This window comes from Podarcis cretensis (genome assembly GCF_951804945.1).
Source record: "Podarcis cretensis genome assembly, chromosome: 11".
Lineage (NCBI taxonomy): Eukaryota > Metazoa > Chordata > Lepidosauria > Squamata > Lacertidae > Podarcis > Podarcis cretensis.
The window spans coordinates 39,403,720-39,415,867 of record NC_137180.1 but is presented as its reverse complement, the minus strand read 5'-3'; the positions used below and the strand labels follow the sequence as shown (position 1 = coordinate 39,415,867).

Genomic DNA, 12,148 nt, shown 5'->3' with positions numbered 1-12,148 from the left:
ATTCAGACATCACAAGAAACACTGGTTAAATAAACCAGAAGGTACTGAGACAAGGCCCATGATGATTTGTTGGACTGGATCATTCCATCTGACCTGGCTCTTGTAGCCACAATACAGAGTAGCTGTTTGTTAGTTACATTCGTTTCACAAATTTAAAATACTTTATGTAGCCACAATACAGAGTAGCTGTTTGTTAGTTACATTTGTTTCACAAATTTAAAATACTTATCAAATATGTCCAAACTAGACACCCTATGATATAGTAGACAGAATTTTGAAAGTGGAGTTAAAATCTCTGCTGAGCAATTATGTTGCCTGGCTGTCTCTGGGCTACTCAACACCCCTGTCTATTCTAGCTGATAGGATTGCTGTAAGGATATAAGTGGATGGGGCTTTGCCTGAGCTCCAAGGAAGAAGAGTAGCCTAAAAATATAATACATTACCTTCCATTTAAGAAAGATACTTATTTTTCCTTGTGCTATCTTTTCAGTTGCATTTTCCACAATGGTTGGCTTTTCAGTAAGCTCTGGTAAATAACAACATGGGAAATTTAAACCCAGAAGTATATTTACAGTCAGAATTTCATTCTTAAACAAAGCCAAACAACTGAAATACACCCATGATTAAATTAATATGCATGGAACTTACTATGTGGGATCATAATTTCTTCACTCCAAGCACAAACAGAACAAATTTTACCAGGGGGTTTACATCTGAGGCGAGCAACATATGATGATGATATATTTACACTGAAGATAGTTGCATTAAAGATCCCATTCTCTATAGGAACCTGCAAATAAGTACAATTAATAATTCTCGGATTATCTGCTGGAGTTCTTCCCAAAGGCCAGATGCCTTAATTAAAATGGCAATCAGTGTTTAGCAGGGCAGTGCCTACGGGATAGGAAGGAGATGTCCGGGGTTATGAAATCCAGGCTGAATAACTCTACACATGCTTTTCAACCTCTTCTTAAATTCCTTCATTAGAGAGGAGTATCCCAAACCCTTCAATTAATCCCTATGCAGCTGGAGGCATATCAAAGGCTCTGTAAGAATTAGTTGCAAATCCAGCAACCAAAGCAATAATTGAGCAAATGGCCAGCTTAATCTGCATCATAAATTTGACACCTGAATTTAACCACTGAAACATGAGCAGTAGGACCAATAAAAGGAAGAAAGCCCCTGCAACATTTGAATTCAGCAACATTGAAAGTGCAGCAGAAACTCAGGGGGAAGTCAGTGCTAAGATTTTTCTGATAGTGAAGAACAAAAGAAGAGTTGTGCAGGATCTGGCCAAAGGTCTATTTAGTCCAGTATTCTGTTCTCACAGTGGCCAAACTAGATGCTCACAAGAATAGGTTTGCCATATCTCAAAAAGTAAAAACCAGGACACCCAGAAAAGTTGTTGACTTTTTTACGGAAGACCCCCCAAATTGTTGCACTTTTAAAAAAGAAAATACGAAGGTTGTTGAGATCCCGGCAATGTCTGGGAAAATCTGGACATATGGCAGCCCATATTAGCCCACTAGAAGCTTTCTAATACAGATCTTATTGATTTACATACTGATATCCAGGATGAGGTTGTTTGCATTTCTTCCTTGTATTGCAGTTCATACTGTAGTATATCTCTTGGTGAGTCCCACATAATTATTAGTTTGTGGAACAACTGATAAGCTCTTATTCTGAAGGGTGAAGGACATTTCTCTAAAATGCAAAAACAAAACAACCAAATAGAAAATAATTTGCATGCAATTTCTCCTAGTCACAGGGTGCTTCCGCACTTGGCATTTAATGTGGAATTGCCATGCTTCATTCACTTTTAATGGGGCATCCACACAACACCATAATTTGATCATAAGCAGACCGTATTCTCCCTGGGGTTCTTCCACCTTTTTTAAGACCACAGAAAGTCTGGCAGTTTTCAGAACAGAAAAAGAACATAATTTCAGCAGCTGCAGATGCACTTAGAGTTTTTATTCCATCTTTTTTAAAAGGGCAGGGTTTCAGCACACATTCACTATAACCTTAGCAGTGGGCACCATTTTATCACACTTTGTTGTTGTTGGCATTCATCTGTCTCGAGAGACAATGCAGTGCGCTTCTAGGGGTGAAGTCAAAATGCTGCATAGGCAGCTTCAAAGTGACTTCTCTGGGGGGCAAGCCTGGGCAGTGTGTCTGGAGGACCTGGGCTGCCCAGATGAAAGACCCCTCTTGGCCTGACTGATGTGGTCCAAAGGAAAGGAAAGCAATATGTTTGGCACCATTTGGGCTGCACATAGCTGTCAAACTTCCATTTTTTTGCGGGAAATTCCCTTATTCCAGCGCCATTTCCCGCTGCTTCCCACTGCTAATCCCGGATTGTTAGATATCCCATAGACTGTCCCTGGGACAGGTGAGGCTGCTGATCCCTTATTTTCGAGGGTGCTGATCCCTTAATTTTCAAATCTGAAAATTGACAGTTATGGGGCTGCAGGAGTTTCAGTATAAGATGCCCCAGCAGATGCTATAATGGGTATGCCTTAAAATTAGCATTGTAGTATAATAAAAACAAATAATAATAATAATAATAATAATAATAATAATAATAATAATAATTATACCCCACCTAACAAAACATTTAAAAAGATAAAACATCAAACATTTAAAACTTCCCTAAACAGGGCAGCCTTCAGATGTCTTCTAAAAGTCAGAGAGTTTATTTCCTTGACATCTGATGGGAGGGCGTTCCACAGGGATCTCTACCTGAGGTGATTGAATGGGCTCCACTGCAAAGGTTATAGACACAGCCCATATTGATCCTGTAATTTATTGTCAAATACTGCTGTTTGATATGGTTTACCCATCACACCAATTCAAAAACTGGATGCAGAGTAAGCGGTAATGGGGGACGGACCCAAAAGGTCATGCATGCCAGGTGAAGACATTCCAGCCCCATCTCTGAAGTGAACAGCTGTGCAAATACAGTTTTAAACACAGCTAGGGGTGGGATCCTGCTGCGTTTCAAGGCACTAATGTGAACAAATCCAGATACCCTTCAGTTATATGATGACTGCTATTATATCACCCCCGCTTAGTATTCTCATCTCTGTGCTAACTATACTCAGTTCTTTCAATGGTCTAGAAAAAGTTCTTCCCCATGTGGTGATGAAGCCTCACCACATAAATTGTACCTGGGTAGGAGGACAGGCTTGCATAAAATTATGCCTGGTAACTGTGAGTGTGAAAGAGAATTGCATGTGTTGGAATTTGCTGGCTAACATGTTTGCTGCCCTAGGGAAAAAAAATACAATAACAAAACCAGAACTATTTTACAATAAAATCTGCAGCTTCAGACTATGGAAGAAATGTAATGTACTTGTTTTGCTGGGCACGAATGAAACTTTTTTTGTTGTCACACATCCCTCGTGGGAATAGCGGCCTGATACCCATATGTTCACGTTTGCATGAATGCGAATATGATGCTTTCTTCTTGTTAAAAGAGGCAAGGTCGTTTCCACCTTTTCACAGTGTTGTTTTGTTTCCAATTTCCTTCAGGGGAAAGGAAAGCATAAAGCAAACTCAATATGCGTCATAGATACGTTCCATGTTTTAATACAGCAGATGATCTATAAGTGGCAAATTCACAGAGAGATAGGAAACAAAATGAAGTATGCAATCAAAAGACCAATTTTTTGGCAGCCAAATAGTCTTCTTTTAAAAGTTGCCTTCTCTTGGGAACATTAAAATGCTACATTAATATTTGTGCTCCTTTTCATGAAAGTATTTTTAGAAATGCATTAGATGTTTGCAGTAAATTATAAATGGGGAAAAAAAGGATGATTTGAAGGTAAGGAGTCTCATCCAAGTTTCAAGAGAGAGGGCCTTAAATTTTCTCTACTAATCAAGGGCAGTCAATGCGGTACCCTTCAGATGTTCTTGGACAGTAACGTGCATCAGTCCTACCTTGCCAACATGGCCAACGGTCAGGGATGATGGGAGTTATAGTCTAAAGGATCTGGAGAGTATCCCTGCTCTACTGCAGTCTTTGTTTTATGCTCTCTCACACAGCATTGAAATGAATGGTCACCATGTTTAGCACCTCAGCTTATATCCACAATGCTCTTTGAAAGCTCCCAGATTTTTAGGTTCTACCATGACACAGATCATTCCAGCTTCTAACCAAAAGCTGCTAAAATACTAAGCTCACCAGATCTGTCCAGGTTCCATCTCTGATGCTTCCCCTGGCTTAGCCAATCCTAGTTCTGCCTATGATTCATTAAAAAATATATATATAAAATTGATAATAGCCAGTGATCATACTTAGTGGATCTGTTTGTTTGTTGTTTTTTAAACAGTTATGATGATGATGATGATGATGATGATAATAATCTATACCCCACCCATCTGGCTGGGTTCTCCCAGCCACTCTGGGTAGCTCCCGACAGAATATTAAAAACATGATAAAACACCAAACATTAAAAACTTCCCTAAACAGGGTTGCCTTCTGATGTCTTCTAAAAGTCAGATAGTTGCTTATTGCCTTGACATCTGCTGGGAGGACGTTCCAGTTAAAAAGAAAATTCTCTGCAGTTAGCCATGCAGCATTTACTCTTTCTAGAGAGACTTTGGCAATACAGGGAGACTTCTTCACTCTGTTACGAAAACATTCCCAGGCACCACTTGATGGCACTAGTCAGCAGGGGAGAAACCTGAACCAAAAAACCCGAAACAAGACAGTCTAGGCCAGAGCAAAAGGGCTGTGTCTCTGAAGAAGCATCTGCACCCTTCACTTAAACACAACCACAAACCAGCATTCTGAATGAGTCATCCACATTGTCAAAAAAGAGGAAAAGTTTAAAAGCACTGATTAGCACTGAGGTTATTTATGGGTCAGAAGGAAGAGTTTGTTCTAATAAAAGTGACACTGTCATTAAGAGGTAATGTTTGCACCACTTCTGCTGGCGTTTGTGTGAAGCCCGTACACAAGTGACCCACAGTAGCTGCTCTCCCTTGAACAGTCTTCTCAGGGCCTAACTACATGTTTCCTTAATTGTGTGGCTTGAAGTTGCCCCAAGGGATTTTTTTTTTAATGGTTCTGTTTCATGGTTTAAACCTTTACAGTGGTACCTCGGGTTACAGAAGCTTCAGGTTACAGACGCTTCAGGTTACAGACTCCGCTAACCCAGAAATAGTACCTCAGGTTAAGAACTTTACCTCAGGATGAGAACAGAAATCGTGTGTCAGCGGTGCAGCAGCAGCGGGAGGCCCCATTAGCTAAAGTGGTACCTCAGGTTAAGAACAGTTTCAGGTTAAGAACGGACCTCCAGAATGAATTAAGTTCTTAACCCAAGGTACCACTGTATTTGTTAACTATTTATTTATTGGTTAAATTAAATACTGGTTATTTGTTTACTGGAGGATGCTGAATGCTGTTTGTGCTGGCTGGTAAGGAGGAGAAAGATGAGAGAGGCTATCAGATCCACCTGCACGTCCCTCCCAAGCTTGAGATACCTCAGGATTGGGAAAGGGAGAGAAGTAGTAGTTGTGTCTTATTGACACCTTCTTTTTCTTTTGTCTTTCTTTGTTGCTCTGTTGCAGCCATGGACAAGGAGTGGGAAGTTCTTGCTGTGGATATTTGTGGGCAATGACTGACACACCACTCAAGGCAAGAGTGGGCTGGACTCTAGATGGGTTTTAAAAAGGAAGCCTTCTACAGAGGGATTTTAGAAGCTACAAAGAAAAGTAAACCCACGAAAATTAGCTTCAAGTATTCTTTCTTCCCAGAGAGAAGAAAATCATACCTGTCCTGGCCAAATAGGGACTGTTGAGGGGGGGATATGTAGCCCCAGAAAAAAATACCCCTCCCTCATGCTGCTATTCATCCTGGGGCGGGACAGAAACACTTGCCATTGGCAGCAGAATTAAAAGGTTAAAATCCCCTATCATGTAATTAACACAGGTGTAACATTCGGCTCTCAGTACACAAATACTTTCAGGCCTCACATAACCATTGTGTGCTTACAGAAACTTTGTGAATTAACTTGGACTGGTTCTATGTGTATGAGAAGTGTAATGAACTGGCAGGACAAAGGGGAGGAGGAAGAGGACCCTGACAAGGGGGGCAGCTGTGACTGGGACCCACTGAGGGGATGGGAAGGGAGAGGCTGGGGTTGCAGAAAGTACACACAGGATGACAGAGGATGGCGAGGGGATGGGGTTCAGTGTCCAGGGACCGGAAGATCAGGAGCCCTCATCAGAGCCAGAGAGGCCCCCATCTCCATGAACAAGGCGGGCTCTGAGGCGTGGGGAGCAGTAGGAGGGGTGTGCCCTGAGAGACTGAGGCAGGCAAGGGCCCATAGCCCAGGTGGGGCTCATCAGCTCAGGGAGGAGATGTGTGATTCCTGAGCTGGAGGAGGCTTGGAACACGTGAGGGTCACATGCCTTGTCAAGCCCAAATGCTGCAGTCAACAGGCAAGGTACAAAATGGACACAGAGCTGAGGTGCTGTGGCTACTCAACTGCCATGTTGATGGAGCTCACATTGGATGCTCCGGGATCCCTATGGGACGGTGCTTTGGGTTTGACTCTGGACTGTGTTTCCTGACTGTTGGACTTTGGACTTGACATAATATATACACCAGCAGGACTTGACATCAGGTAGGCCGGGGGTTCAGGACAAAAGATTGGCTTTTGTTTCTTTGCCAGTGATTTAACGTGTGCATTGCTTAGGTGTTGAATAGCCCTCTCTCTGGGATGAGTTTTACAAGGGCTCAGCTTGAAACAGGATACTTATTGGAGAAGGGAAGAAGGGAAACCCATTTAATTGTGATAGTTTGCTTTTGGTAGATGTCCATTAGTAAATTCCCTTCTAGCAAGCTTTACATTTTGCCATCCAATTTTAACTTGGTCTCCCTTTACTGCTAAATCTTGTACACTATGCTGGTAGCTGGCAGTCCTCCACAACATAGACCCCTGCAGACATATATCTAGGAGAGTGAGACCCCAACTGCATGTGATGCTAAATGCATCATTGCATTTAACAAGCAGGTTTTCTCAAAAATAATAATTGTATCAGCTGGGGAAGCTAACCACAGGAGACATGGAGGGGACCTTTAACCCTTCCCCTCACCTGCTAAGATCTTGAGGAAAATCTTTCCTCTGAAACTCTTTTTTTAAAACAAACTTCTGGTGCATATTGCAGTTGATTTCCCAATTCCCTCTCCCTTGACTTACCATTTTAAAAACACAGTATACACAAGAGAATCTGCTGCATGGGGTAGGGGCAACCAGGAACAATTCAGGATCAATTTCTCTTCGATGTAGTAGCATGTCAGGTAATCATGCCAATCTGAAAAATGAAAACAAACAACCACATCCATCAGGGGGTGAAGAAGTATATCTTGAAGATTGTGGCCAGTAGACATAAGAGTCACCGCTAGCAAATAGTATGGTGGAGCAGAGATGCTCACCTGACCTCCTGGCAAATAAGCTGCTACTGCTGCATCTAATTTCATAGATTCACAGAAGGGACCATGAGGGTCATCTAGTCTAACTCCCTGAACTGCAGGGATCCTTCACCTATCGTGGGGCTTGAGCCTGTCAGGCTGGATGAAGAGGAGTGGTAGGACATAGCTGTCAACGTTTCCCTTTTTTAAAGGGAAATTCCCTTATTGCGAATAGTATTCCTCGCAAGAAAAGGGAAACGTTGACAGCTATGGTGCTAGGAGGCACCAGCAGAGGAACTCACAAGGGAAATCCCAGAGGAGGAAGGCTCAGAGTCAAGGGATTGGTGGTGGGACACTGAGGGGAGGCCACAGGGAGGAGATTGGGATAAAGCGCCGGATGTTGAAGGGGCAGCAGGGTTTAGGAGCAGGAAGAGCCTGTGACAGGGAGGAGTTCAGACTCCGAGGTGTGTGGGGGGGTGTCAAGAGACTGAGCCAAGAATCCAAGGACTCTCCCTGTCCTGCTGTGACAAGCTCCCCTCCTCTTTGGTCTTCAAGAACTCACAGAATAATGAGAACAACAGAACAGAGGTCTGAGGTGTGCAGGCGCAGTTTGAGACTGCTTGGGAAACATCCAGGAGAGGAGGAGCCTTGGAGAAGTGTGGGAGACAGGGACTTTCAGTTCTGGCAACAAGACCTGCTGGGGAGTGTCGCTAAGACCATTAGGTCGAGTTGTGTGCTTGTTTGCTTGAATAAAGAGTTAACTTCACTAACTACGGAGGAGATCTGCTTCCTTGACTGCTGACCTGCATCTGACTCCAGACCCTGAGGTTAAGAGTCTCGTGCTCTATCAACAAAGCTACCCCTCAGCACTTTTTGAATATGTGGGCTGCGAATTCACAGGAATTGGAGGGTGGCTTCTAAGAACCACTACCCACTGGTTGATTAAAAGACAGACATGCAATGTGAAAGCCTTGCAAGATTCTAATCTTCTCTGTCACTGCATTATCTACCTTCCTTCAGAACAACATGACTCACTTTAGAGCTTCCTGTGAATTACCTGGACAAAATGTTTTTTAAACTACCTGTAGCCCTTGATATCTCATTTTGGACAAGGAATAATAATAATAATAATAATTAATAATGATTTATTATCTATACCCCACCCATCTGGCTGGGTTTCCCCAGCCACTGTGGGCAGCTTCCAACAAAACACTAAAATACAATAACCTATTAAACATTAAAAGCTTCCCTAAACAGGGCTGCCTTCAGATGTCTTCTAAAAGTTTGGTAGTTATTTTTCTCTTTGACATCTGATGGGAGGGCGTTCCACAGGGTGGGTGCCACTACCGATAAGGCCCTCTGCCTGGTTCCCTGTAACTTGGCTTCTTGTAGCGAGGGAACCGCCAGAAGGCCCTCGGTGCTGGACCTCAGTGTCCGGGCAGAACGATGGAGAGTCCTTATCAGCCCTCTGTAACGTATAGGTGAATAAGAATTCTGGGTGGTGGGGGAAATCCTGAGGTGGGCTTTGTTTTTCCTGAGTCAGAAAGGAAAGTAAGAACCTTTACTCCCCTAGTCTCTTTACCAGTGAAAATAGGGCATAGCTGTCAATTTCCCCCTTTTCTTGTGAGGAATCCTATTCAGAATAAGGGAATTTCCTTTTAAAAAAGGGAAACATTGATAGCTATGAAATAGGGTTCCCCACCATACATTTCTACGCAATTGGACTATTACAGCCTGAGCCAACTGGAAAATATGGTACGCTGTTGAGATTTCTTCACAAGCTACTGCAGAGACCAAGAAGAATTTGTGCAAGCTACACACCATTGGTATCACTACACTTCTTTGGCACAGTCCTCCTACTAGCAGGCCCCCCTTCTGCACCAGGGCTGCAGCCACCCCCAAGCTGGCTTACCTCACAGTACCTGTGCTCCTCTGATCATCACCAGGTAGCCTGCGTGTGATATCCCACAATTTATTTATCAATATTTACTTATTGAATTTAAACCCTCCCCAGGGAGCCCAGACCAGTGCTGAGGGAAAAATTTAAATGGTGTCTTGATCTTTCTAGCCAGTCAATGCTGAGCAATGGATGATGATGATGATCAGGCCTAGCACAGGTCCTGGAGGCCTGGCAGTTACTTCAGTATGCCATGAGTGACAGTAGCAATGCCAGTTATAATAGGATTGCATACCCTCTAAGTGGGACGTTCTATATTGACAGAAGCCACCGCAGCTTCTGATCCCAATCCTGGATGTCCCATTTTTGACTCCTGTGCTCTGGCTGCAGCAGAGCAGCATGGGACCAAAAGATGGACAGATTTGGCTCCATACTATGGCTCAAGTCAGTTGGCACATACCATAGCATGGGACTAAATAGGGGGGGGAAACCTTTCCTTGACCTTGTGCAACACCTCTCCTCTTCCTCCATCTGCCACAGCACTACTGGAAGCATGTCTACAGTGCTGGAGGAGAAGAAGGAGGAGGATGTTTTGGTCTGTGCAGCATCTCCTGACCCTGCACAGATTGGGACAAACTCCCAATATGTCACGCTGGTCTGTGTGGCATTTCCCAGGGCTGCAGAGGAGGAGGTGGAAGACAGTGGACAAAGGTAGTAGGAAGGGGTGAATGAGCGAGTGGCTTGCGGCAGTGAGTGGAAGGGCAAGGAAGGGGTTGGCGGTAGGGAGTGGGTGGGTGATGGAGGGGGAGGAGTGCACCAAATTTCCCTCCCAAAATTTCCCTCCTAAAATGTGTGTGGGGATATGGTATTGGGGTCTACATGGGTAATGGATAATCAAAGACATTCACCTGGATCTAATGTGCACGAAGGCCGGCCACAATATGAGAAATCAGAGGCGTCTATAAAAGAGAGAAAACAAGGTTTGAAGAAATGACCTTAAATGGGAACTAAAATGTCCTCTCCTGTATATGCACCTATACCTGGAGCTAAGCCTCACTGAACTTAATTGGACTTGTTTCTAACTGGACATATACAGCTTTCTACTCTTTATTCTTTTCTTGCCATGGCCTTATATGGTTGGCTGATCATTCCCAGTTGTGTTGAGTAGGTTGTTAGTTGTAGGACTCAGATGGGAGGAGGAAGATGGGGGTCACAAAAGCAGAATTATCTGGCTCTGTCTGTTATTGACTCTTACACCGCCGAGTCCACCTGGTTGGAGTCTTTGCCTCCAACCCTACTAGTTCTACGAGGCACTAGCTTCTGCTGGGCTGGCGCTTACCTGGAGTTGACAAGGAGGAGCAATTGAAGTCATAGCCTGTGCCTCCCCAGACAGAGAGGCCATTACGCTCACAGAAACTGGAAGCTGTGAAAAGAGATAATCATAAGGTACAGAATAGCAGCAACCAGCTTCCACCAGAAGACATTCCTATCTAACAGCTGTTATGGTGGAGGGTCCAGATCATGGGGGGGGGGGGGACCTATGGTCTTCCAGATGATGTTCACTGCTTATAACTTTTTGTTTTATTGGTGTATTTTAGTGCTGTGTTGACACTTGAAACTGAACACCAGAAGGGCTTCAGGCTTACATTCAGAACCACTCTCTGGTGGCTGGGCAGCAGATTCGGTGACAGTTTGCCACAAGATCCTCACAGAGGGAGTTTTTGAATGACTATTGCAGCTTGCATGTGATGCACATGCACCAAAGGCAGCACCTGCGCATCAGAGGTGAGCTGTAATAGTGATAGGAAGTTTCCTTAGTCCAAATATGTCCACTGCTTTTCTGCCGAAGAAACTGACAGTGATGTCACAAAGTGATTTTTGTCTGTGGAAAACGAACTATGCATTGAACTGTCATGTGATAGGAACCTCAAAGATAAATGTCTGAAGTAAAGTTATGCAAATTTTGGCTTAATATTACCAATATTACTCAATGAAACCATTTCTGTTTTGCTGCCATTTGGTAGTACACATCTTTATGAAATATGTCTTTTTTTCAGAATTTTTTTTTCAGCAATGTTGCCGTGTCCAACAACCATCAAACCCAAGTTGACTACTTCTTGGCAAAATGCTAAGCTTAACCATTGACGGATTCTTGCTAAAATAAACTCAATACTGAATAGAATTATTTAAAATAATTAGTTAGCAACAACTAACACTTCATGTAACCATATGTGTTTAGAATAAATTTCTGAAAGCAGAATATTAAGCAATATCCAGCCTCAGATTATTGATGTTGTATGAATAACTTAGTAAGTACTATAAATATTTCAATGAATTCCACGTTAATAGCAATATTAAGTAAATGCTTCAAGTAATGGCTATAAAACAGGCAAACTTGCAGTTAAAATGCATGAAACTAATGGTGGCTGAAGACTTAAGGTCAAAAATTCAAGTGGCAATAAATCAAAGGGTTACCATGCCAAATAAATTTGGACTAGTGCGTCTTCATACCAAAAAGGCCAGGAGGCCCTGTTTTAGATGGCAATGCCCATTAACATGACCATTAGCCATGCTGGTTGGGACTGATGGGAACAAACACCTGGAAGTTCCTAAGTTTGGGATGGCCCATCTCAACCACAAAATCTTATATTTTTACTGCTTTCTTTTCAGATTTAATGTAATCTGAGATACTTGGGAAAGACTTTCTTTAGTCAAATTGTGAATCAAAATTTGCTCACATTCAACCCCAGACATTCTATTTTGGGTGTGGAGCTGTAAAAATGATGCTTTTAAGATGATGGTGTACCTCAGTGGCGAGGGAACTCCAG

The 12,148-nt window shown here is 43.1% G+C and overlaps 1 protein-coding gene across 2 annotated transcripts in view; it reads right to left on the bottom strand.

Moving 5' to 3' along the window:
* LOC307226633 (interleukin-6 receptor subunit beta-like) overlaps positions 1 to 12,148 on the bottom strand; it is a 68,615-nt gene that overhangs the window by 12,566 nt on the left and 43,901 nt on the right. The window contains exons 4-10 of one of the 2 annotated variants that reach the window (XM_079995446.1): positions 10,660 to 10,743; positions 10,229 to 10,279; positions 7,212 to 7,326; positions 3,356 to 3,528; positions 1,565 to 1,704; positions 649 to 790; positions 444 to 526 (exon numbers count right to left, since the gene is read on the bottom strand). In XM_079995446.1, coding sequence (XP_079851572.1) covers positions 444 to 526; positions 649 to 790; positions 1,565 to 1,704; positions 3,356 to 3,528; positions 7,212 to 7,326; positions 10,229 to 10,279; positions 10,660 to 10,743 — 788 coding nt within the window. Of the gene's footprint in view, positions 1 to 443; positions 527 to 648; positions 791 to 1,564; positions 1,705 to 3,355; positions 3,529 to 6,860; positions 6,932 to 7,211; positions 7,327 to 10,228; positions 10,280 to 10,659; positions 10,744 to 12,148 lie in introns of those variants that run through there. The other variant, XM_079995447.1, reaches the window with a different exon arrangement.